This window comes from Seriola aureovittata, chromosome 13, assembly GCF_021018895.1.
Source record: "Seriola aureovittata isolate HTS-2021-v1 ecotype China chromosome 13, ASM2101889v1, whole genome shotgun sequence".
NCBI classification, from domain to species: domain Eukaryota; kingdom Metazoa; phylum Chordata; class Actinopteri; order Carangiformes; family Carangidae; genus Seriola; species Seriola aureovittata.
The window spans coordinates 390,001-416,846 of record NC_079376.1 but is presented as its reverse complement, the minus strand read 5'-3'; the positions used below and the strand labels follow the sequence as shown (position 1 = coordinate 416,846).

The 26,846-nt window shown below is 45.1% G+C and overlaps 1 protein-coding gene across 4 annotated transcripts in view; it reads left to right on the top strand.

The window, feature by feature from the left end:
* LOC130180094 (neuronal PAS domain-containing protein 3) overlaps nt 1–26,846 on the top strand; it is a 283,412-nt gene that overhangs the window by 239,781 nt on the left and 16,785 nt on the right. For all 4 annotated transcript variants that reach the window (XM_056393434.1, XM_056393436.1, XM_056393435.1 and 1 more), the window contains 3 exons: nt 13,833–13,951; nt 17,242–17,435; nt 20,090–20,196. In XM_056393434.1, the coding sequence (XP_056249409.1) occupies nt 13,833–13,951; nt 17,242–17,435; nt 20,090–20,196 (420 nt within the window). The remainder of the gene's footprint in view (nt 1–13,832; nt 13,952–17,241; nt 17,436–20,089; nt 20,197–26,846) is intronic.

Here is a 26,846-nt window from a genome sequence, read left to right as displayed (position 1 = left end):
GAAAACAGTGACCTCAGCCTGAACGATCAGGATGTGAAGTAACTGGAGACTGAACTTTTATTCTCTCTGTACGTAGATCATAAACCTTTGAATATAGAAACGACTCGAAATATAAACGTAATAAAGCCTTCATCCAGAAACCTGCAGCTCCTGCGTTCATTCCTGTTTGTTCACAGGGCCGTCTCAATATGGCGGCGGCGGCGTTGACATATCGCAGCATCGGTCACTTCAGCCTGTTGTTGCGATACGTTATATGTTCATATGTCTGTCCGTTCGTTATCTTCTCACACAATCACGGCGCCCGCTAGTGTCGGAGAGCAGTGGCGCCTCCTGCAGGTGCGAGAGGGCGGGGTGACGTGCACATGGTCGCTGCGCTCGAGCCCGTCCTCTTCACATGAAGCAGTCAGCTGCTGCTGCTGCGTCTGAACGTTTCCTCCCTCAGACATAAAGCAGCTGTGCTCAGACCTGCTGAATGATTTCCATACAGCAGATCCTCTAAACTCCACACTCACTGGGAGAATTAGTCACAATGGATTTAGCAAAAGCGCTTGAATTAATTAAATCAGTGTCATGAGTGTTTTTTTAAAAGAAAAGCAATAAAACCACTTGAGGCAAACAAAGAACTTTTCAGAGGCGGAGGATTATTACTAAAGCAAAATTATCCGTTTGGTTAAGTTTTATTAAACCGCCGCCGCTCGCTGGCGCCTTAAATGGAATCTTTAGAGTACACAATAGCCAATCACAGGCTATTATTATTAGAGTTTTCTAATTAGGCTTCTTAACAAGGACAGGGCTGTTTACAATAGGAGCCGGAGCTGTTCAGATAACGGCGGCAGAGGACGGGGCGGCGCCGGACGACAAATAAAGCGCTCCTCTCTGCTATCTGTCTGTCACAGCGGCGATAACACGGGAACTTCTCAAGGTCCAAGACTCAACTTTTAATTTGTGGAGAAGCAGGGTGTGTGTGTGTGTGTGTGTGTGTGTGTGTGTGTGTGTGTACGCTCAGTCAAACCAGGTTTAAAGAGACGAAGAGAAGAAGAGTGTGTGTGTGTATGAAATGAAGAGTGTGTGTTTAAGTTTGAACACGACAAAAAAGAGGGAAGACAAAGAATATGAGAGGAGGAGAGAGAGAGAGAGAGAGAGAGAGAGAGGAAAAGTTTTAAAAGTTATTGGAAGTTAGAGACGGACAGATGGAGTGAGGAAACAGAGTGGTAGAAAAGAAAAGAGAGGAACAAAGAGAGAAAAAATGAAAGAGAACAGATGAATGAAATGAACAAAGGAATAAAGAAAGACTGAAAGAAGAAAGAGGCAGCTGGCAAGTGAATGGAAGAAGGAAGTAAGGAAGGAAAGAAAAGGAAAGGAAACGAGTCAAGTGTAAAGTGAAGAGGATGAAAGAAAGAAAAGACGAGAGGAGGAAAGAAGGAGAAGAGAGGAAGTAAAGATGATGGAGAGATAGAGAGTGAGAAATAAAGGAAAGAGAGAGAGAGACTGATAGAGGGTGAATGTCCTCGGGCTGAGCTGCTGCAGAGGGCAGAGCAGGGTCAAAGGTCACAGCTCTCACACACACACACACACACACTGCGCCTCACTCTGCCTCGCAGCGATCTCACCGCTGTCATGTGACCGACCACGCCTCTGATCAGATGAAGAAGAAGAACCAGCAGGTGGCAACTCATTATTAGAGTCATTAGCTGCATTGATATTATTATTGATTATTATTATTGATTATTATTATTCATATTTGTTTTTTTGTCATTTTGGTCCAAAAACTATTAAAAGTCATCAGTGAGTCTCCCCATCATCACAAACACTGCAGTTTATTTAGAGACACACACACACACACACACAGATGCTGCACAGCTCCTCCTGCTGATGAAATGACAGTGAGCAGCTGTTACTGTCTCTTAATAAAATAAAATAGAGTGAAAGAGCTTTGAAAGCTCGGAGCCTTCAGTCTGTAGGTGTGTGACGTCCTCTTCCTCTGGTGCAGCTGATTCAGGTTCCAATAACAACATGATTTGAGGAATATAAACATGTTTTTAATTGTTCTGATGAAAGGAGAAACTTTTTAAAGGCTGTGTGACTTGGAGCAGCAGAACTTTGTTGAATAGAATAAAGTGTAAAAAGAAGCTCAGCTTTGATTGGTTGAGCTCTGACCGCAGATCTCTTCATGTTTGTATCTTGATCTGAGTTTTTGTTGGAGTGTAAAACCACGTGTGCATCTGATCAGAGACAATAAGTCGTGGTTTGTGTTCATCAGAAGCCGCCGCCGCTCTTCACAGACGTGTTTGTAAAAGCAGTTAGCAGCTCGATGAACATGGTCGCCACGTCTATTCCTCCTCACGCCTGCCTCTGATTACGGATGCTAATCTGTTCAGTCCGTCCATCTGTCCCTCGCTCTGCTGCCGCCTGGATTCAATTACACCAAACACACTGCTCTGTTATCCTCGCCCTCTCTCTTTCTTCTTCGTCCTATTCTTCTTCTTGTGTGTGTGGGTGTTTTATTCGCCTCTCTTTCTTGTTTGGTCGTCTTTTATCTGGGGACGCCGTCGTCTTCTGGCCAAACACAAACACAGGGACGAGGAGAGAGAAAAGAAATTAAAAGAGGAAATAAAGACAGAAGGACTCAGAGACACAAAGGAGGAAAGAGCGAGTGAGTTATGGAGAATAAAATGAACAGAGAGAGGGAGAGAGGAGCCGCGGTGTAGACCAGAAGTGACGAGCTGGTTCGAGTTTTGAGGTTTTAAAAAGAATTTAATTTCATGAAGATTCTGGAGTTTTTTTTTGTGAGTGAGACACAAACATCTGTCAGAAATAATTCATGTCCGTCGTGAACTCAAACATCCAAACACACGCACATCCTGACTGGATGACTGCTGGATCCTACATTTCCCAAGATGCAACTGGTAGGACCTCTTTTCATTAGAAGAACTGCATCTTTCAGTCAGAGCTTTCAGTTTGATGTTTGAGTCACACCGTCAGGAGACACGAGCCAGGAAGAGAGAACCGGGCCCCTGGTGGCCCCTCCCACTGACCACTGTATGTGACTAGGTCGTCACATAAAGGTGGTACTTTACCTGCCCGATCAGCAGAGTGGCAGCCCCCATTGCATCACTTCCTGTTGTTACATCAACATTACTAACGAGTTGGATCGTGTGTAGCGTCGGGCCACGAGCGCCACATGGTCACATGATCTCCTCTTCGTCCCGTGGCGTCCTGCAGACACGCTGGTCTCAGTGTTTGTGCTGCGCTGAGCTGTTTCAGTGTAAATGCCAGAGAAGCAGCCGGACGCTGCGTTCAGGCGTCTGTCCTCTCTCTGGGAAATCTGATATTTGTGATATTTGTAGTGTTTGTTTTTATTTGTTTTGGGGGTTTTTTTTTTTTGGTTTCAAACATCACACAGACACAGCTGTGGATCGACCTGTTTCTGTGTGTGTGTGTGTGTGTGTGTGTGTTGTGTGTGTGTGTGTGTGTGTGTGTGTTTTGTTGTATTTGTATTTGACTGTTTCCTCTTGAGCTGTTTGATTTGTTCTCATCTTTTATTTCATCAATACTTCTCCAGTATTTGTTCGTCTTGTTTTTCTTCTTTAATTATATTTGAGTCGACGTTGTGTTGATGTTTTTCAGATAAGATTTTGTTTCTCTTTTTTTTTAAATGATCTTTTTTTGTGTGTGTGTCTGTGTGTTTGTCTCTCTCTCACACACACACACACACACACACACACACACACACACACACACACTGTTTCCATCCAGTTTGAAGGACACCTCACCTCTGGAGAGCAATGAAAATAATTTCCCTCATTTCAATAACATAAAGTTTAACTAGAATTAGCTCAGTGCTACATGCTACATGCTACATGCTACATGCTGTTCACTCCTGGTTTGTGTGCGGTGACTCTGGTCGACACTGAACCAGGAACAAACTTCCTCTCTCCTCGTTTTCTTTGTTCTCTCTCTCTCCATCTCTTCACCTCCCTCTGTCTTTTACACTTTCTGTCATTTTCTTCTCTGTCTCTCGCTTTCCCTCTCTCTGTCTCTCTCTCACTCTGTCTCTCTCCCGCTCTGGAAGTAATTATGCAAGTTGCAGATACAGACAATTACTGATAATCACTGTGTGTGTGTGTGTGTGTGTGTCTTCATGACCTCTGACCTCGTTCAAAACAAGACGAGCTGTCAGGCTCATCGTTCATATCAGAGAAAGCAGATTGTGTTTTCATTTACTCTCTTCTTCTACTCTGTCCTTCCTCTGTCCTCTTTACTCCCTCTGTCCTCCTCCTTCTGTCCTCCGTCCTCCCTCTGTCCTCTTTACTCCCTCTGTCCTCCGTCCTTCCTCTGTCCTCCATCTGTCCTCCATCTGTCCTCCCTCTGTCCTCCCTCTGTCCTCCTCCCTCTGTCCTCCATCCTCCCTCTGTCCTCCGTCTGTCCTCCATCTGTCCTCCCTCTGTCCTCCTCCCTCTGTCCTCTGTCCTCCGTCTGTCCTCCGTCCTCCCTCTGTCCTCCGTCCTCCTTCTGTCCTCCGTCCTCCCTCTGTCCTCCGTCCTCCCTCTGTCCTCCGTCCTTCCTCTGTCCTCCATCTGTCCTCTGTCCTCCCTCCGTCCTCCCTCTGTCCTCCCTCTGTCCTCCCTCCGTCCTCCCTCTGTCCTCCCTCTGTCCTCCATCTGTCCTCTGTCCTCCCTCCGTCCTCCCTCTGTCCTCTTTACTCCCTCTGTCCTCCTCCTTCTGTCCTCTGTCCTGCATCTGTCCTCTGTCCTCCCTCCGTCCTCCCTCTGTCCTCCGTCCTCCCTCTGTCCTCTGTCCTCCCTGCGTCCTCCCTCTGTCCTCCTTCTGTCCTCCGTCCTCCCTCCGTCTGTCCTCCGTCCTCCCTCTGTCCTCCCTCCGTCCTCCCTCTGTCCTCCCTCCGTCCTCCCTCTGTCCTCTGTCCTCCCTCTGTCCTCCTTCTGTCCTCCGTCTGTCCTCCGTCCTCCCTCTGTCCTCTGTCCTCCCTGCATCCTCCCTCTGTCCTCCGTCCTCCCTCTGTCCTCCGTCCTCCCTCTGTCCTCTGTCCTCCCTGCGTCCTCCCTCTGTCCTCCCTCCGTCCTCCCTCTTTCCTCTGTCCTCCCTCTGTCCTCCGTCTGTCCTCCGTCCTCCCTCCGTCCTCCCTTTGTCCTCCCTCCGTCCTCCCTCTGTCCTCCCTCTGTCCTCCTTCTGTCCTCCGTCTGTCCTCCGTCCTCCCTCCGTCATACCATGCTTAAAAGAAGAAGAAGAGTGTGTGGCAGAGACTGGGAAACAACACAGATACAAACTGTGTAGAAACTTTTAAAGAACTTTATTAAACTTTTCTCCATGTTGAAAGTGAATGACAGACACACAGTCACATCAGGCACCTGCTGCTACAACAGATCTGACGTCATGGCAACAACAGTGACCCACACAATCACTTCCTCTCTAGCTATTTTATCTGCAAAATAAAAGCACGTGAAAGTTTTTTTTTTTTTTTTGTTTGTTTTTTTTGCAACAATGCTTTATTTCAAGCTATTGTGAGCTTTTATTCTGAAAACTTCTGACAGGAAGTTCCAAAGGTTCTGATGCTTGCTGGACAGATATGGCGTGTGATATGAAAACATAACCAGTTCAGTGAAATGTAGAATATGTGACTGAGACCACAGCAACACATGAACAGTAACTAAGTAAATTCCAGTTTGATTAATCACTTTGTTATTCAGTTAGTCTTTGATCATGTTCACCTGATTGATTAGAGATGAACAACTCGTTTAAAGAGCTCAGTGCTGGTTGGTCTCTGCTTCTCGGGCGTGTTGCACAGGGACGTTGTCATTGACCCAAACCAGGAAAACAGATCTAGGAGTATGTGGATGTGGGTGTCCACATACCTTTGGCCACGTTTCCCTCCATTCTTTCCTTCTATAACCTCCACTACTCCTCTCCCTCTCCCTCCCTTTGTGTACTGTCTTCCTCTCTTTCCCTCTTCTGTCTTCTGTTCATAGGCAGATCCATCCCCAGCAGAGGAAGACGAGGAGCTAAAGACAGATTAGAAAAGCTTTAGGTCCCGACACAGGGAGATCACTGGGGGGGGGGGGGGCTAGAAAGAAAGACAAAGCAGGGTTCAAGGCGTCTCCAGACTATTAGAGCGCTGTTTGATTCCAGCTCAGTGTTCTGATGAGACTGTCAAAATAAAAGTCTTTTTTATCACAGCAGAGGGGAGGAGGAGGAAGAGGAGTGGAGAGAGAGAAGAGGTGATGATGAATGAGAGGAGGGAAGGTGAGGAAGATGTGGAGGAGGAGGGTTTTACCTTTCTTTACCTTTGTTTCCCAGGCTGCGGCATTGTGGGAAAAGGCTTTGGTGGAAATCTACCATCACACACACACACACACACACACACACACACACACACACACTTCACTCTGTACTTTCAAACCTATGTGAAATTGCGTGCGTGGGTGCGTGTAAATCCAAACTCTTTTATTTTGTAATTTCCTTTCTCCTCATCCACCTTTCCTTCTTACCACACCTTTATCATCTCTTCCTCCTCTTTCTTCCTCTTCTCTGTGCCTACATCCTCTTCTTCATCACCCTGTGTCCTCCTCTTCCTCCTCTTCCTTCTTGCCTTTTCTAAAGTCCTCCCCCTTTTCCTCCTCCGCCTCTCCATCTTTCTCTTACTTCTCCCTCTTCCTTCTTTTGTTCTCTTCTTCATCATCTTCTACTTCTTCCTCTTCCTGCTCCTCCTTTTTTGGCTCATCTATTTGTCCCCCTCTTCTTCCTACCCCCCTCCTCCTCCTCTTCCTCCTCCACCTTCAGTAAACTAAAAAATTATCACCCGTTTTCTTCCTGACACAATTTGTCAAATCCTCCTGATAGGAAACACATTCTATTCATGAGGCGAGTCTACACCCCCCCCCCTCCATCCACCCACCCCCCCCACCACCCCCCTCCATCCACCCCCCCCACCACGCCCCCCGATGGGACCAATTCAATTACAGCCATGGAGGCGATAGTGAGCCAGAGAGGCAGGAATATGACAGGACAGTTACAGAGTGTTTGCACAATTAAACTTTCACTGACAATGAACGTGTGTGTGTGTGTGTGTGTGTGTGTGTGTGTGTGTGTGTGTGTGTGTGTGTGTGTGTGTGAGAGTGTGTGTGTGTGTGTGTGTGTGTGTGTGTGTGTGTGTGTGTGTGTGTGTGTGTGAGAGTGTGTGTGTGTGAGTGAGCTACAGCACATTTGTCATGATTCCCTCTCGCCCGTCACCTCCACTGATCTCCCTTGGCTCCTGCTGTTGCATTGTGGGTAAGGAGCAGAGGCAGCAGGAAGTGATGAACAGGAGCAGGGCGTGGCATGCTCGTTAAAGGAGCAGTTCAATATTTGTTTTGCATACTCTCCAACAGGTTGTGGTTAGCCTAGCTTAGCATAAAGACTGGGAGCAGAGGGTTAGGGTTCGAATCTGAGAAACGGCGAGCAGCTGAATGATCTGAGGTTCTCTCTTCTTCATGTGCCTTTTCTGCTGTACTATATCTGGTCCTCCTCACTCTGCTTTCAGTTTGTCGTGGCGGTGTCTCGTCGTGGCGTTGTCTCGTCGAGGCGGTGTATTGTCGTGGCGGTGTCTCGTCGTGGCGGTGTCTCGTCGTGGCGGTGTATTGTCGTGGCGGTGTATGGTCGAGGCGGTGTATTGTCGTGGCGGTGTCTCGTCGTGGCGTTGTCTCGTCGTGGCGGTGTATTGTCGTGGCGGTGTATGGTCGTGGCGGTGTATTGTCGTGGCGTTGTCTTGTCGTGGCGGTGTATTCTCATGGCGGTGTCTCGTCGTGGCGGTGTATTGTCGTGGCGGTGTATTGTCGTGGCGGTGTCTCATCGCGGCGGTGTCTCGACGTGGCGTTGTCTCGTCGTGGCGGTGTATGGTCGTGGCGGTGTCTCGTTGTGGCGTTGTCTCATCGTGGCGGTGTCTCGTCGCGGCGGTGTCTCGACGTAGCGGTGTCTCGACGTGGCGTTGTCTCGTCGTGGCGGTGTCTCGTCGCGGCGGTGTCTCGACGTAGCGGTGTCTCGACGTGGCGTTGTCTCGTCGTGGCGGTGTCTCGTCGTGGCGGTGTATTGTCGTGGCGGTGTCTCGTCGTGGCGGTGTATTGTCGTGGCGTTGTCTCGTCGTGGCGTTGTCTCGTCGTGGCGGTGTCTCGTCCTGGCGGTGTCTCGTCCTGGCGGCGGTGGCGGCTGGTGGAGGTTGCAGTGACCTTGCTGTAGCTGGCTTTGTCTCGCCGCCGTTAGCTAGTTATCAGTCGGACACAACGGGCTTCCTGAACCAGGCAGCGCTATTAGACTGTCTAACAATGATACTCCGTCCCGCCAAGACTTCACACACACACTCTCACACGTGTGAAGAAACCCAGGGCACTCTGGGTATTGTCCAAAGATCACAGGCGTAGGTGAGTTGTTCTTTTTAATTAATCATTTGTCCTTCAAACGGGGGAAAGTTTCCGTGCCGTAGATAATTAGGTCCCAGAGTCGGGCGGCGGTGGAGCCGGCAGCCACCTGCTGCCTTTGTAGCGCTAATCTTTGTCTTGTAGGAGCGTCGTCCCCGAAGACGCCACGGCAACGCACGCCGAACGAGCAGAATGAGAAAACACCTCTGAATCCCCACATGATCCTCCTCCTCCTCCTCTCTGCTGCTTCTTCTATTCGCCGTCTTTTTCTTCTTTACATTCCCTCTGCTCCTCTTCCTCTTCTTTATCCCTCTCTCCCTCTGCTCCTCCTTTTCTCTCTCCTTCTCTTCTTCTGTTTTTATGTTCATGTTTTCGGGTTGTTGTCAGAAACAGCTGGAGGAACATTCAGAACATCTGGTTCAAACATCGACCTGAACTCAACCATGAGCGGGAAGGTCAAAGGTCACATGACCTCACGGAACTCCTTTTGTTCTAAGGATTCATTCACTAAGTGCAACACAAAAGTCTAAGAGGAAGGAAGTGACATTTAATATCCGAAAGGTCAAAGGTCAGCTTCACTGTGACATCATCATGTAACCACTACATTTATTATATCAGTCTGTTTTTCTTCTCGTTTGCCTTTTCTTTCTGTCACTCCCTCTGCGTCTCTTTTCTTCCTCCTCATCCTCTTTCTTCTCTTCCCTTCACTCCTCCTCTGTTCCTCCTCCACTTGCTCTTTTTTATCCTTCTATCCTGTTACTCCTTTCTTCTTCTTCAGTCCAACCTCTCTTGCCCTTCACTCCTCCTCCTCCTCTTCTTCAGTTCATCTTTTTCTCACTCTCCTCTTTTTCCATTCTTCCTTTCCTACTTCTTTCTCTCTTTTCTTTTCTTTCTCTCTCTTTGCTTCTCCTCTTGTTTCTCTCCCTTTTCTCCTCCTGCATCTGTTCTCCCTTCATTCAAGCAGAAATTGTTTAATTGTGAACACACACACATGCACACACACACGCACACACACACACACACACACACTCTCACTGTGTGTGTGTATAAAAATGAAAGAGGAGTGTGGGTGTGGATGACAATGAAAGTGATATCTTGTGTGTGTGTGTCTGTGTGTTTGTGTGTGTGTGTGTGCGTGCGTGTGTGTGCGTGTGTGTTTGCGTGTGTGTGTGTGTGTGTTTGCGTGTGTGTGTGTGTGTGTTTGCGTGTGTGTGTGTGTGCGTGTGTGTGTGCGTGTGTGTGTGTGTGTTTGTGTGGGGAAACTAATCCCATTAATTCAAAGTGCATAACAAAGAGAGAAAGAGGGTCCAGCTCCCCTGTCGTTCGTCTGTCCTCCCTCTCTTCTGTTTCTCCCTTTCTCTCTCTCTCTCTCTCTCTCTCTCTCTCTCTCTCTCTCTCTCTCTCTCTCTGTCTCTTTCTCTCTCTCTCTCTCTCTCTCTCTCTCTCTCTCCCTCCATCATCATTATTCCTCCGTCAGATCGGAGGCTGATTTCCTGGAGGACTGAGAGAGCCGACCGACTGACGGAGGGATGGAGGAGACAGATTTTCAGCTCCTCCTGGGATCCTTGTTTCCTTCTCTTCCTCTCACTCCTTCTCTCCTTCTCTCTGTCACGCTTTCATTCATACTTTTTCCTCCTCCTTTCCATTTCTCTGTCTTCCCCTCATCCATCTCCATCCTCCTCTTTTTCTTCTTTTCATTTTATATTCTTGTTTTTCTTTTTTCTCCTTCTGTTTCCTCTTCCTTTTTTCATCTCTCTTTTACTTGTTCATAATTATTTGTCCTGTCACCTCCTCCCCCTCGATTCTTCACTTTCTTTTTTCTTTAATAGTTGTCCTCCTTTCTTTTTCCCTCTGTCTTCTTCTTTTGCTTCTTCATCTCCATCTTTCTTCCTCATTCACTTTCTGCCTATTTACCCCGTTTCTCTTTATTTTCTTCTCCTTCTCCATCCCTTCCTCCTCCTTTATTTATCTCTTTTACGTTTACTCTTATCCATCTGTTCTTTCACCTCTCATGTCATCTCTCAATCCCTCTTCGCCTCTTCTTCCTCTCTTTTCTTTTCTTTCCATCTTTTCTTTCATCTGTTTCTTCCCCACATTCAGGTTTGTCTCCCTCCCTCCTCCCCTTTATTCCCTTCGCTCTCCCGCCTTCTTTTCCTCTCTCTCTCTCTCTCTCTCTCTCTTGTCTCTCTCTCTTCAAGGACATTTATATTATAAAGGATGAATTTGCATATTAATTCATTTCTTTCAATTTTCTCAGATTAGACGTTGTCAACACGTATCAGCGATGATCAAACTGCCACGTCCACCAGAGACCTGTGTGTGTGTGTGTGTGTGTGTGTGTGTGTGTGTGTGTGTGTGTGTGTGTGTTCGGGGAGTTGAGAAAAAAAAAGGAGGGAACACAACCAGCCTCACAGCGTTCATAAACACACACACACACACACACACAGATGAATGGGAGCGTCCTCATTAAAACAACAGAGTGTGTCGTTTGTTCAAAGGCCTTAAACGACGTCTTTACATCACCTGACAAACAGGCTCTGAATGATGATGTCGTCTCAAACAAAGGTGTGAACACTGCAACGTTCTTCAACCCTGTTTCCTTCAGGCTCGGATCTTATTGGTCTGAATCAACGGGCATTTCTAATAATGTGCTTTAAATGTTGTTAGAATCTGTCGACTTCATATTCTCGTGAGATGGTACGTGACTCCGAGCTGGAGCCAGAGTCCCTGAAGCAGTCTACAGTAAAGTGACACTTGACATTTATTCTACATTTATCTACTATTTCACTCGTATGTTGTTCAGTTTGTATGAACATCAGACTTTGGTGAATCAGTTTCAAGCACCAAAACAATTCATCCACATCAGTAAAGGTTTGTTTTCAAAATTAAATTCAGCATTTGGGTCAAAGATGTGTTTGTTCAGTGTAAAAGTCAAGAGACGACGTTACAGGAAGAGATGAGGCCGTTCTGAAAACTGATAAAAAAACACTATAAAACTCCAGTAATGGAGAAATGGAGAACGGTCACTGTGATGTCCCGGTTAGGTCGGGAGAACATGGAGGTTAAGGTTCAAATAAGAACTTCCTCAACATTATTGTCATGCCTGTTGGTCTGTGTGAGAGTGTGTGTGTGTGTGTGTCTGTGTGTGAGTGTGTGTGTGTGTCTGTGTGTGAGAGTGTGTGTGTGTGTGTGTGTGTGTGTCTGTGTGAGAGTGTGTGTGTGTGTGTGTGTGTGAGTGTGTGTGTGTGTGTGTGTGAGTGTGTGTGAGAGTGTGTGTGTGTGTGTGTGTGTGAGAGTGTGTGTGTGTGTGTGTGTGAGAGTGTGTGTGAGAGTGTGTGTGTGTGTGTGTGTGTGAGAGTGTGTGTGTGTGTGTGTGTGAGAGTGTGTGTGTGTGTGTGTGAGTGTGTGAGTGTGTGTGTGTGTGTGTGAGAGTGTGTGAGTGTGTGTGAGTGTGTGTGTGTGTGTGTGTGTGTGTGTGAGAGTGTGTGAGTTTGTGTGAGTGTGAGTGTGTGTGTGTGTGTGTGTGTGTGTGTGAGAGTGTGTGAGAGTGTGTGTGTGAGTGTGTGTGTGTGAGTGTGTCTGTGTCTGTGTGTGTGTGAGTGTGTCTGTGTCTGTGTGTGTGTGAGTGTGTGAGAGTGTGTGTGTGAGTGTGTGTGTGAGAGTGTGTGAGTGTGTGTGTGTCTGTGTCTGTGTGTGTGTGAGAGTGTGTGTGTGAGTGTGTGTGTGTGTGTGTGTGTGTGAGAGTGTGTGTGTGTGAGTGTGTGTGTGTGAGTGTGTGAGAGAGAGAGAGACGGGGCGTTCCCAGCTGTCTCTCCTCCCATCACTCCCTCTGATGGATGGAGAAGTTATGAATATGCAGTTGATTTCTGGAAGCTGATGGCAGCTGACAAATGGAGCGTCTCACCTTCAGTAACCGTTGCTGCTTCCTGACTCGGGGGTGGGGGGTGTTGGGGGGGTGGGGGTGTTGGGGGGGTGGGGGGGTGTTGGGGGGGTGGGGGTGTTGGGGGGGTGGGGGTGTGTTGGGGGGGTGATGGTGAAAGATGTGCTTGTTGTGTGGGATTCAGGGTTTTGAAGGACGAGGCCGTCACACACGAGTTGGAGCAACGATCTGAAAGACAGTTCTGTGTGGACTGATTTTGTGGACATCACTGCAGGTGATGGACAGAACACATGTGACCAACAGATTTTCACATTAACACAATTATTTTCTGTGTTTCAAGTTTTTGGATTTTTTTTTCTTTTACCTCTTTTCCAGAGCAGATTTATGAACATGTGAAGAAGTCCTTGTTTTATTTTGTTGACACACTCGAGTCGCTGAGGGGAATTTGGATGTCTCTTTTATCACTTCATTAATCAAAAGATGCTGTCAACAGACATAAAAACATTTCTCCATGTTCTTTAGAATAAAATGTATAAATCATGAATGACACGAAAAAGCTTGAGAATATAGAGAAGAATAAAGCTGGAGAGCCATTTAATAGGAGAGTCCACATTCTCTCTCTCTTTCGTTTTGATTTTATGATTTCTATGTATTTTTAATTATTTTTTATATTTAACATTAAAATTATTTATCTTGATTATTTTTCTATGTTTTAATTATTGTTATTATTTAATCCATTTTACATTTATGTTTTTAAAACATTTTTTTATGTATTTTATGTTTGTATGTTATTTTTATTTATCTTTATCTTTTCATGTGAAGCACTTTCTTGTCTGAACAATAAAGTTTATTATGAGAATAAAACAGCTTCAAAATTGACCAGTGCATAAAAAAACAAAACATGAAGCATGTCTGCCTCAGCTTAAGGATGAAGACTTTTATTTTGACAGTCCTGACATGAGAAGATTAAAGCTTTCAAACACATTGAGCATTTCTCCTTAACAAACTTTTAATTTGTGCCTGAACTTCCTGTTTGTCTCGTCTCGCCTGATGTGTTTTGACATTTCACCGTTCGACTGTCACGAGCTGCTGCAAGGTGATTGGCGGTTTGACAGCAGCTGTGATTGGCCGACTCGTCCTGCTGACACAATGAATGTATTTATTTGTTTTACACCAGTTAAAATCATTCCACTCGTGTTTCAGCATAAAACTCTTCTCCACTCCTGAATTGGACTCTGAGTCTCTGACTCAGTGAATTTCAGACTTTTGGAATCTCTGACTCTGACTAAAAAAAGACTGGTGCTGAAATTCACCCTCTCACCTGATGGAGAAGGTTCTTTAAATGCGTTATGAGTTATTCTTCTTCTGCAGCGCCACCCTGTTTAAACAGTACTTAAGTCAGTTGATATCTGACGAGCATCAGTTTAGGATCTGAATAATTTGCATAAACTTTAGATTTATTATGTAAGGTTATGGATGTGAGATAATAATGATATTAACCAAACGTCTGTAATGTTTGAATTATGTTTGTTTCCTGTGTTCCTCAGTTGAGTCCAGCAGCCCCAGCCTCCTGGCTCCTGACAACTCTCTGGAACGATCCTTCTTCATCCGGATGAAGTCCACGCTCACAAAGAGAGGAGTGCACATCAAGTCCTCAGGATATAAGGTCAGGCTGGGGAATTAGAAACAGACTGTGTGAAACACACATACCACCTTATGTGTAGTGTGATTATAGATTATAGATCAGCTCTAGCTTCTATATTAATACTGTGAAAGTATCAAAGCCTCAGTCCACAGAGAAATGCACACAGCCTGTATTCAGAAACTGAGCCTTAAAACCAGCCGTCAGGACTTCTGGAACTTTGTGATGTCACAACAAAGCAGTCACCAAGCCCCGCCCACCTGGACCCACCATCCAAACCTTGCAGGATTTGGTTTCTCTGAGTGTTTTTACCTGAAATCTGCTAGTGTGTGTGTGTGTTTGTGTGTGTGTGAGTGAGTGTGTGTGTGAGTGTGTGTGTGTGTGTGTGTGTGTGTGAGTGAATGAGTGTGTTTGTGTGTGTGTGTGTGTGTGAGTGAGTGAGTGTGTGTGTGTGTGTGTGTGTGTGTGTGTGTGTGTGTGTGTGTGTGTGTGTGAGTGTGTGTGTGTGTGTGTGTGTGTGTGTGTGTGTGAGTGTGAGTGTGTGTGTGTGTGAGTGAGTGAGTGTGTGTGTGTGAGTGAGTGAGTGTGTGTGTGTGTACCACGTTCCACCTGGCAGACTCAGATCACATTCAAATCACAGTGGAGACAGAGAAGCACATAAATATTCACACACACATGCATATATTACTGCACATATTTACACTCACTTGACACATACAGCACTGCAAAACACACACACACACACACACACACACACACACACACACACACACACACACACACACACACACACACACAGTGTTACAGTTAGCAGTCTGAGTCTCTTGTGTTGCAGCACAGGCCTGAAGGTGGAAGAAGCTGATTCAGTTTCAGAAACATAAATTCACCTTTTACCAACATGATGATTCTCACATTCAACAACATCCGATCACAGCAGCTGAAGCATGGTGAGAGAGTGTGTGTGTGTGTGTGTGTGTGTGTGTGTGTGTGTGTGTGTGTGTGTGTGTGTGTGTGTGTGTGTGTGTGTGTGTGTGTGTGTGTGTGTGTGTGAGTGTCTGTGTGTGTGTGTGTGAGTGTGTGTGTGTGTGTGTGTGTGTGTGTGTGTGTGAGTGTGTGTGAGTGTGTGTGTGAGAGTGTGTGTGTGTGTGTGTGTGTGAGTGTGTGTGTGTGAGTGTGTGTGAGTGTGTGTGTGAGAGTGTGTGTGTGTGTGTGTGTGTGAGTGTGTGTGTGAGTGTGTGTGAGTGTGAGTGTGTGTGTGTGTGTGTGTGTGTGAGTGTGTGTGTGAGTGTCTGTGTGTGTGTGTGTGTGTGTGTGTGTGTGTGTGTGTGTGTGTGTGTGTGAGTGTGTGTGTGTGTGTGTGTGTGTGTGAGTATGTGTGTGTGTGTGAGTGTGTGTGTGTGTCAGCTCCGCTCTGACTCACGCTTGGTAACCAGCAGGTAAATGACTGGAGACCCACAGTCGGAGGACAGAGACAGGTTCACGTGTTGGACGAGTTGAGCCTCGTCTTCCTCTCCTCTTGTTTGACCCTCGTGTCTGTTTAAAGGCGAGCGAGCAGCAGCTGATGAACATTTCTCCTGATCCATCGTGTCTGACAGACTTTAGAAGCTTCACACGGTTTAAAACTCTGGATAATTAAACCCTTCATTCTCCCTCTGTCTGTCAACTCCTCTGTTTCCACCTTTCCTCTCTCTCTCTCTCTCTCTCCATCCCATGAGTCCGCTCAGAGAGAGAGAGAGAGAGAGAGGGGTAAAATCCCCATGAGGTAGCCCTGACTTGACCTTTATCTGTGCTCACTTCTGCTGCCAAATTGAATCTGTGATCGCTGCGACCTCTTCCCGGATGTACAGTATTTCAAACTGGATTCTTATCTTCATTTGCATAGAAAAAATATATAAGTTAAGTAGAGAAAATTAGAGCATAACATAAAGGTTGTGATCCGTTTCAGAGCAGTTACAAGCGCTGGATAATCAGTTATAAATCAGTTTTATTGCACAAACCACAACAAACTGGATTCTGTGATTTGCTGCCGAAGGTCACGTTCAATAAAAAGAAAACGTAGAACAACAACACGTAGAGATGAACATATAATAAAAAGTAGAAATATAGGAATGAATGTCAGTGGTTTAATAGAATAAAATGAGGAACGTGTGCACAAGCTTCTGCTTAAACATCAGCAGCAGAGGAAATATTACAAACAAGAAAAACCATAAATACACAGAACAGAGGTCACTAAGAGACGGGCCGCGGTCCGGATCCGGACCAGACGCCGTCCGGTCTGGACCCGGACCTATAACCTGATAAACTAGAGAGAATTATTCAGTTTTAATGGAGTCTGTTCGACACTCCGCCACAAATCAGACACACCACTTCTGTATTCTTATGATCTCGCTTTTATTAACTATACTTTACTTTTATATTTTACTTGATACATTTTTTATTCCTTTTGTTCTTTTTAAACCTTTTTATGTTTTTTAAAAAACATTTTTTATATAGTTTTATTGCCCCTTATTTCTGCTGCTGTTACCTGTGTTTTATTTTTCTTCTGTAAAGTGCTTTCAACTGCAATTATGTAGTATATACAAATAAAGTGTATTATTATTAGTATTAGTAGTAGTCGTATTATTATTATTATAATTATTATTATTATTATTATAACTTCAACCAGTTCCCACAGGTTACTCATCACCAACTCGTCCTCACCCTCTGGCACCACATGTTTTAAACGTCCAGCCTCTGCTCAGAAATCAACATCTCGATGTTAAATGTCTAAATTACTAAAATACTGGAAAAAAATGTTCTGTCAACACTGAAACCATTTCTTTTTTTTTCTTCTTTTTTTTTTACTTTTTATTCAAGATAAAACAAGACATATAGAAATATATGATTACTCGTGTTTCCCTTTTTATGAGCGGGAACAATCCACACAAACACAGTGTCTGTATAGAAAATCACACAAATAGTAAATTATAATGTATAAATAAATATTTCAATTATATAGGAAATGCAACATTCAAATACTTATGAACATTAATTGTAATAAGTGATATAAATGAATCAAAGATAAAACAGGAAAATGATATAAAGAACAGTCAGTCAAGGGTCAAAGTTTGTGTGGAGCTGAAGTTCCATTAATGAAAGAATCCCCCGGAAACATCATCAGAAAACTTCTGCTGTCACTTCTCTGCCGATGACTCACAGCTGTCGCCCTTAAATATAAGTAATTATAGAACAACTCACCAACACCTGTGTGACCTTTGAACGGACTCCACCCCGCCCTCTGACCTCCCCTCTGTTTGTCTGTTTCCCTGGTCCAGGTGATCCACATCACAGGGCGTCTGCGGATCCGGATGGCTCTGACGCACAGCCGCTCGGTGCCCAATCAGATCATGGGGATGGTGGTGGTGGCTCACGCCCTCCCACCACCCACAATCAACGAGGTTCGCATCGACTGTCAAATGTTCGTCACCCGAGTCAACATGGACCTGAAGATCGTGTACTGTGAGAACAGGTAGAGGAGGGAACTCACCTGAGCTGCTGATTTCTGACGGTTCATTAAGAATTTAAATTCAAATTAAATCTGTGAAGGTCGAAGTTAATACTAAATTGAAAGTCTCTGTTTAGGCCTTTTTTGTTTTTCACATCAACGTTGTTTCTCTTCACGTTTTGAACCGTTGTTACACATGAAAATATTTTATATATTAATATATATATTAAATATTGTTCTGAAGAAATAACGTGTAATGCCGTGATTAGTGAATTATTATTTTTAATCTCAAGAAAACAAGAAATGAAAGTAGAGGTTTAAGAAACAGGGACGTCCTCCCTGCTCCAGTGTTAAGGACGTTTTTATTCCTGTTGGAAGTCACGTATTTTTAGATTTACTTCTTTTTGTAATTCAACTTGAATTTTGTGGTGATTTAATTAAAGTATTTCATTTTTTTAAACCAAATTATTTAGTCCAGACGGACAAAACTTTCAAACGTGAACTTAACGTTGTGGATGTTGCAAAATGTTCTATATGTTATATATATCATGACAATATCACTCTGTATTTCCAGACTCACAGATTACAGTAAACTAAACGGCTTGACAACTTGTTGGAAGAAATTCAAATTAAAGCTCCAGTGAAAAATGTTACAGTGGATAAAAGTCAGAGCCCGTTTCCTCAGACTGGATATCTGCTTATTTCAGACGTGAATCTGAGACAGAACCAACAAGTTCAGTTTTCTGCGTCTCTAAAAGAATTGAATTTATTGGATCTTTATCAATAAGGTTTATGTCATGCGTTAATGATCATAATAAAAACTCCAGTATTAGTCAGGTTGTTGGTGATTGTAGATTAATCAATTATCATGCAGCAGTTACATGATAATGTCCCTCCATATGAAATGGAGCTGCTTTTACAGCTGTCGTATTTCTGATCATTTAATCGACTTCTTTAGAGAAACTGTTTCTACCCATGTTTTTTTTAAAGCACCAGCATCACACACAAAGCTGCATTTTACGGTCTGTTATCTGCATTCATGTTTCATAGCTGCTGTTCAAGGAAGGGAGAAAAAAAGTTGTCTCCCTTGTTGGAGCTTCTTATTCATGAGGAAGTCTGACCCAATCCTCCCGGTTTAACAGTGAAATATGTCACTGATGGATCTATCTCCTTCCCTCTGTCCAGATAAAGCAGATAGGCATCAGGATCTGGCTCAGGAGTTAACCGGCCGACCAGGGAGATTCATATCAAGGAAAAAAAAACCTTCATGTTTTATTATAAAAAGAGAGGAGGGAAAAATGATAGTAGACAGATTGCTTTTTTTTTTTTTGTGGGTGGAAAAGAGACACAATGCGAGGCAGATGATGATATTCAGTGCGGAGCGACAGAGAGCGTCTCGGCGGCGAACAGACAAACCTCGCTCCCATTACAGCCCCATTTTGAGGATGAGTTTCTAAGAGAATGAGAAAATGGGAGGATGGATTTTTCTAAAGAACAGAGTGTGCTGTTATCTGCCTGCCAGACATTAGTCCCCCCCCTCCCTCCCTGCCCCCCCACCACCACCCGTCCTCTATCTGAATGATACCGGGGAAATTGTTCTGTCTATCCTGTGGCAAATTTGTTCAAATTAAACCTTTTAACGCTGATGTGTGTTACCTGTACAACAGACAGACGGGCTTCAGCCTCTGTTGTTGGCTTATTAGCTTTTTCCCTTTCTTCCCTGGATCAGTCTTTTTAATTGTGGAGTACCAGAACTGTACCGAGCTGTGACGAGTTACACATCTCACAGTTTCACAGCACAGCCGCTCGACCAGTGCCACTGTTTGTCCTCCACCGGCCAATAAATACCCTTCACTTAAAGAGGAGCAAACATTTCATTCAGTCGTTCTGCTGTGGCCAGGACAGCAGAGGCTGCTGCCCCAGGGGCATTCAGGAGAACCCTGAGGACTAAAGGGCCTTTTTAAAAGACCTCATGACTCTAATGAAGAGGATTTAGTTGTGACTAGATCATCTGCCCCCAAACAGTGTGAACTTTGACCTTCTGCCTCAGTTTTACCTTTCAAAGCACAACCACTGACGTTCCAGCTGCTTTTGACAGAACCTGTAAGCCAGCGACTCCCAGCCTTCTCCAACTCACGGCCCACATCCGGCCCACATCCGGCTCACATCCGGCCTAGTAACAGTAGGAAGGCCAAATCGTGTTCTCAGAGCACTTTTCACTGAACTAAAACCAGCTCTCTATTTTGATTCTCCTATTGTTGCCATGGATGTGAGCTGTTAGCCACAATCAGACAGTAAACAAGTTTACTGTGTGTTCTGACCGGCGACAGCTCCTCATTGGCTCCTCATTCCATCATTGGTTCATCACAGTGACGCCTTAATATGGGGAAGAATTTGTTTTAAAAATATTAAAATATTATTTATTTTTTTAAGATATAATTACACCTGTTTTGCAAATGAAAATGAAAAGTAAAAACCAAAGATAAAAGTATTTAAATCAAGAAAAGCTGCTTTATACAGGTGTGTTTTGAGTCATGATGAACACCTCAGCACTTTGTTAAACTTGACGTGCTGCTGGGTGAAGATGATGGTGGAGCAGGTGTGTCGGTGTTTTGATTATAATGTGGACACTTCCTGTACGTGACAGTGTTTCACACGTGTTTCTCCGGTGGTTTCAGAATCAGTGACTACATGGACCTGACTCCTGTCGACATCGTGGGGAAGAGGTGCTACCAGTTCATCCACGCCGAGGACGTGGAGGGAATCAGACAGAGTCACCTGGACTGTGAGTACTGCCACCACCTGACCGCATGCTCCACTCTCATTGGACAATGAAGTCAACGCATTCATCACTGAATCATGTCAAAATCAGCAAATGTATTTCTGAACAGCTGTTTCTTCCCGAATCACAGCGTCGTTTTATTTCTCGTCTGCACCATCTTGTGGCGGATGGATGTAACTGCACACCCTTAGCTAAGCAACCACAGGAAGACATTCATGCTTAAACAAAGACTGTATTAACACTTTATGGGCACGTTTTGACATGTGGGACATTTTGTCCCACAGAGAGAGTAAAAGTCTTTAGTATGGACAGTGTCACAGCAGTAACATGTCTCCATTCACAATCTTTGCTCTGCAGTATCTTTGAAAGTTTCCTCAAAGAACTCCACAGTCTTATTACCCTTGTCAGGAGGCATAATACACTCTCTCTCTCACACACACACACACACACACACACACACACAGGAGGAGTTTTGGTGTCCCTATTTAGTGGCTGTCTGAGTGATTTGCGGCGTGCTGTTTGTTGCTGCAGTCAGATTTTACTATGGCGGTAAAAGCTGAGGAGGCGTTGAGCGTTTCACGGTGTGTCGGAGGTTGTGAAGGCGTTTAGGCAGAACGCCAAATAACAACAACCACAGAGGAAGGGCAACGGGCCTGATGGGAGTCAGACCACAGACCGCCACAGCTTCTATCAGATCCTGTCCACTGAGTCAGACGCACTCGTCCTCTGTCTCGCTTTAAGGTGTGGCGAGCTGCGTTCAGGCATCATGAAGCAGGTGAACTCACCTTGACTCGAGCCTTCAGTGTATGTAGTGGAGTGCTGTTTGTAACAGAACGACCTCACCTCACATCTGGAATACGTCCACATGGGATTTTCTAGTGTTTCCCTGCAAAACACTTCACAACAGTGAATGTTAAAGTTTAAATATGAATACAGCTTGTATTATTGTTTGTACCTTTATTCGCTCACTGGCTAGTTTGCTACCTGCAAAGCTACATCCATAAAAACAGTGGCAGAGAAATGGAGGTGATGCTGTTTGAGACGAGCAGCTGGGTTGTTGTTGAGTTTTTTGTTTGGTGCAGTATTTCTGTGGACATGCACTAAAAATAGTTTATTATGTGAGTTCAGTGCAGGAGCTGCTGATGACTCCGCAGGTGTAAAACAACATGAGAATCTGTGCTAATATTAGCAAGCTAGGCTAGCCAACTTCCATTTAGGGGACTAGCACAACACAAGTCGTAAAGAGACCATACAGTTCAAATCACTAATATCGTCATTGACAGCTGGTGTGAACTCGTGGACCAGGTCTCAGTTCTCAGTCAACTGATGATGCTAACTCTGAGGCTCGACGCTAACGCTGCATTAGCACGTTGCTGGCAGGAAGTAAACACATGCTGATGTGGAAGCCTTATTCACATTTGTTCCCACATTACCCAAACTGCCAGCCATGTAGTCATACCACAGTAACAGGCTAAATGAGCTTCTTTTGTTGGCTTTACATATTGTGACTTGTTGAGGTGAGACCGACCGTATGCAGTGTTTTATTTAGATGAGCTGTAGGTGTCAGAGACGTGTCGTCGCAGCCTCGTCAGCACAGGTTTGTGTAGTTGTTTTCACAAAGTGGGAGATACTCAAGGTTTCAGAAATCAGACTCAAATAATGTGACACATATTTATACTTTCTATTCACAAGAAGTGAAGAGGACGTGCACAGCTCGCTTGGTTAACATTTTTGGAAAGGTAAAATAAATCTCTACTTCACTGAATTCTTTGAAATGTATTTCAGCACATTTTACCTTTCTGTAAACGAGTCCCCCCCCCCCCCCCCGCTGTTATAACTTGTGACAAAGCTAAGACATGTCCCACAACTCATCACAGCATCATGAAGCTCCCTGAAACTTTTTCAATTACCTTCTCCAAAAGTTCCTGAGCTCTGAATATCCAGAGTGGCAATCAGGAAGTGACTCTACAGTGGCCCAGTGGGGTCAGATGGAACGGGAGGGGGGGGGGTTAGGATGTGTAAAACACAAAAAAAAAGAGAGAGAGAAGGAAGTGAAATAGGGACGGAGATTATTCCTCTCTGTCTGCAGCGAGGATGGGAGGTCAGGGAGGCGAGCCGGCAGCCAGCGGTTTAAATGACTTGGTTTTAGTCGAGCGTGGTCTAATACAGCACCTTCAGTCACCTCGGCTGCTCGTTTTATTCTTCCTCTTTCAAAATTAATTTCCTCTTTGAAAGGGGGGCTTTCAGAAATGGATGGCTACGAGGCGCTGGAGGTGCTCTGTGTCTTTTCTTTTTTCCTCTCTCTTCATCCTCCCCATCAATTGGAGCGCGGTCAGATTGTTCTGAAATCTGCCTTTCTTTGGGGCGGTTTAATTTGGTGGCTTTATGAACCTGCTGCTGATTGTGTGGAAGCTGATTTCAGAGCAGTGGTCTAATGATTCTCCACTTTTTTTTCAGCAGACATGTTGAAGCTCTCTTTTCTAATTGGATAGTGACAGATGTGGTTTGTGTTGCGGCTGTGACGGGTTTTAGGTTTGGCTTGAAATGCGAAGTGTTCGTGTCTCTGTTATTGTTCAGTTTGCACAGTATTTCCTTAAGATTAGATGATCTTTGTCGTCATGGTTACAGTAATGGGAAGGTGGTTCAGTTTGCCGAACGATCGCAGATAAAAGATACAACAGTTTATAAACCCGTCCGTCCACCACCGCCTCCTCCTGACGTGGACTTTGTCTCTTTATACTGCGTCACCGACGCTTCTCCCTTTGCTCCTGTCATCATTACTATGACCACTAGATGTCGCCTAGCAACGAAACCTACCTATGAGGTCACAATAATGAGTCTGGATGAAAAGGTGCGCGGTACACCTGACTGTCATCGTGCGTTTGGTCACGATTCAGCAGTTGGCGTTCAGGTGCGACGTGCAGCGATTAAGAAGAACATGATCCAGGCAGAATCATCAGTGGCGCCGTCCTCGTCAGGGCAGGAAAGGAAGGAAGGTGGGTTGATGACGCCAAAGTCATTCATCCTATTTTGTGCCCTATGCCTTTACCACAGGTCAAACCAGCTTTCACCCAATCACACTAAACAAACCAAAGTTTGATCTGTTGAGACATAAGGACACAGTCATCAGGTGGTTGTTGTATTCCTCAGATGTGTGTGAGGATGTTGGAAACGAGCCGCCAGCTGCTTCCTCATCGCTGGAGTGTGACCTGTAATTTATGGTGAAAGTCCAACCTGAGAAACAGCAACAAGAAGCTGAAGTCCCGTTCCTGCTCAAACTGCAGGAAAGTTTCCAGGAAAGTTCCCGTGGTCAGAGTCGACATAGCTTTTTCTTTGCCACATTTGAATTGAGGCCTGAGTTCTCCGTGTTGTTGTGGAAAAGCTGCAGATCATCAAGTGATTAAAAAAAAGACTTTCTGCACGTTTCTTTTTCCGTTTCTGCAAAACAGCAGCTTCTGATTTTTTTTTATGTGGGATTTATCTCCACGTCTTTTCTCGGTTCCCCCGCTGCTGCAGGAGTCGGATAGTTAGGGAATCGATCAAGGTGTATTTTAGAGGGATAGCCTGTTCTCTCAACAGGGATCTAAATTTTAAAAGGGTTCTTTTTAAGTGGAGGACGAGGCGTGATCCCTCTCTGTGAAGAGGCATCACTCCCTAAGTCTCTATCATTACCTGCTGACAGCCGGTCTTAGCCCAGGTCAGATCTCAAAGTCAATCTGTCCTCGTTTCCACTCCCAGAACAGAGAGAAAGAGAAAGAGGAGGTGGAGGGTGAACTTGTTTTTTTCACAAAGAAAGGGAGGGAACAGGAGCGAGTGATTTGAAAGCAGAGAAAGGCTGAAAAGCTGAGAAATACTTGGCGCAAGGGATGAAGACAGAAATTTGTCTTTTCTCAAAGACAGAGAGAGAGAACTAGTGAGTGATTCACAGATGGAGAAAGAAAAAGAGACGGGAAAAAACTAAAAGAGAAAAAAAACTTTTCACAAAGAAAGAAGGATGAGAAAATGTGTTGTAAGGAGGAGAAAACTGAGGAGAAGCTACTTTTGAACAGAAAGGAAGGAAAGGGAAGATGATATGGAAGGAAATGGCTGTAGAGAGAGAGAAGGGCTCTCTTGGTTTTATAGAAATAAAGGAGAAGTGCGTAGAAAGAAATAGAGATGTTGGCTTGAAGGAAGAGGACGGCAACGCCGCTGCTACTGGACTGAGTCAGACTTTGACGCAGGAGACCAGAGTTTGTGTCTCGTCACGATCACGAACAAAAGAGAAAGAAAGTTGAGGAGTTTTTTCACCTGGAAAGAAGCGATTAGGAGAGGGAACAGAATAATAACAAGGGAGTGGGAAAAAGAAAAGATGTGGTGGAATAATATATACACTCGTCTGCTCACGAGGAGGAGGAGAGGGGAGGGAGTCGAATGAGGACACAAGGGAAACTGTCTTAATAAGACAAAAGGACTTTTTCAGAGAGAGGAGGAGAGAGAGTGAAAAATATTTGTTTGTTTAGAGCAAAACAGGAAAAGAGAGAGAGAGACATTTGGACATGCAGAGAGGGAGAAAAGAGAGAGAATTAGCAGCGGAGAAGACAACAGCAAAGAGACACACAGGACGTTTTAGAGAGAGAGACGGTCGAGAGACATCGACACGCAGCAGCAAATGAAAAAGAGAGAGTGAGAGAGTTTCACAGAAGTGAAAGCTCGGTGGATTTAAGCCTGCAGGCGTTTTAGCAGAGCTCGTCTCTCCGGACTAACACTGGCTTTAATGAATCCACACACACACACTGACAGGCAGCTTTTTATCTGTCTGTAGACAAAACACACACACACACACACACACACACACACACACACCTGTGAAGCGATCCACACAGGTACGTTAGTAAAGCACACAGAAAAAAAAGCATGCCTTTCGGGACAAGCAGAGAACATGGACAACCGCAATGACCTGAGACACACACGCACACACACACGCACACACACACACGCACACACACACACACACACACGCACACACACACACACACACACACTGATGTCACTTTTGTGGGACTTCTCTAAATCTTCGTCAGTAACCCTCACCTCTTCATCAGTGTGTGCCACAGAAGCTCGTCCACTGTGTCGATGTTGTTACTGTGTCGTTAACAGCAGCTGGATCAGCTGTGATCACTTCCTGTTTGAACCCGTGGGTCTACAGTCACTGTGTTACTGAAGAAAACTTTCCAACGTGACGACCGTCGCCATGACGCCGAGGTTTTGAAGGGGCTTTTTTTCTGTCATATGTAAGTTGATTATTGACTCTTGCTCTGGTGGACATCAGAGATCCTGACGTCCTCAGGAAGTTTACGTCTCGTGTCTCAGTCATGTGAAACTCATGATGACCTCCGGCCCGTTAAGAGTTGTTCCCAAACACAGTCATGACGAGTCTGTAAGATGATTGATAAGATTATATTAAGTACTTATATTCTTACTTATATTTGACAGTTGAGCGGTGACAGGAAGAGTGACACACACACACACACACACACATAATTAATAAAACAGTCTTGGAGATGAGGAGAGACGAACTCCATGGAGCCCAGAGGTGTCTCCAGAGGTGTGGAAGCCTGAAGCCTGAGACTCGCTCCCAGTGAGCGACACTCATTGGAATAAATGGGACGCCATCTTGGAACATGTGGAGTCCTCACATGACACAGACTTTATGTCCAAATAAGGTCGTTCCTCTCCTCGTCATAGAGACGTTATGTCTTCCTAAAGACAGACGCTCCGTGCTGTTTGTCCGCTGCATACCTTTCCTTGAATGTCTGCCTCTCCCTGCACATGCTTATCTATGGGACTCGGTTGCTATGGTTACTGCTGATGGGAGCGGGGCAGTCATACGTGGAGGTAAACAATGAAGCACTGCTACAGTAAACGGCCTGAAACTGAGACCTAAAGACTCAGTGATGCAGCTGAGGTTCAGCATGTGAAGTTTCAGTTCCAGTTGTAAATGCAAAGGTCCAGTATCAGGAGGCGTGTAGAAAAACACAGTAGTATACAGTATACAGTATATATAATATATATATATATATATATATATTATATATACACACACATATAAAATACAGTAATGCTGCAGAGAAAACGCATGTGTCCAAACTGTTCTGCAGTCAGCCAGCAGAGGACAACAGAGGGACGTCTGTCCTACTGTTTACAGTCAAAATATAAAGTCCATAGAGTCTCACACACCTCTACTAACACACACACACACACACACACACACAATGTAACAAGCAGACAAAGCAAAGAGTGATATAAACACGGAGGGAGAGACGACGTCAAAGTTATGACATTGACCGAAAGAGAAAAGAGAGAGAGGAGCGGCGGAGGAAAAGAGGAGAGAAAAGAGGCCGAGAGACTTTAAAAGGGAATAGAGCTCCTTTAATCTACTGGTCTCTCTCCTGCAGCCTCGGGCGAGCCTCCAGCACTCCCTCTCTCTTTCTCTCTCTTCCTCTCCTCTCCTTCATTAGTGGCCAATCAGAGAGTGAGTGATTTAATGGAGGAGTAAGAGGAGAGGGGTTGACACGTAACCCTCACCTGCTAGACGAAGGAGAGACGGAGAGGGAGGCCGAGAGGACGGAGAGAGGCGGGACTGTGGTTCCTGTTGGTCTCAGTCTCAGACAGAG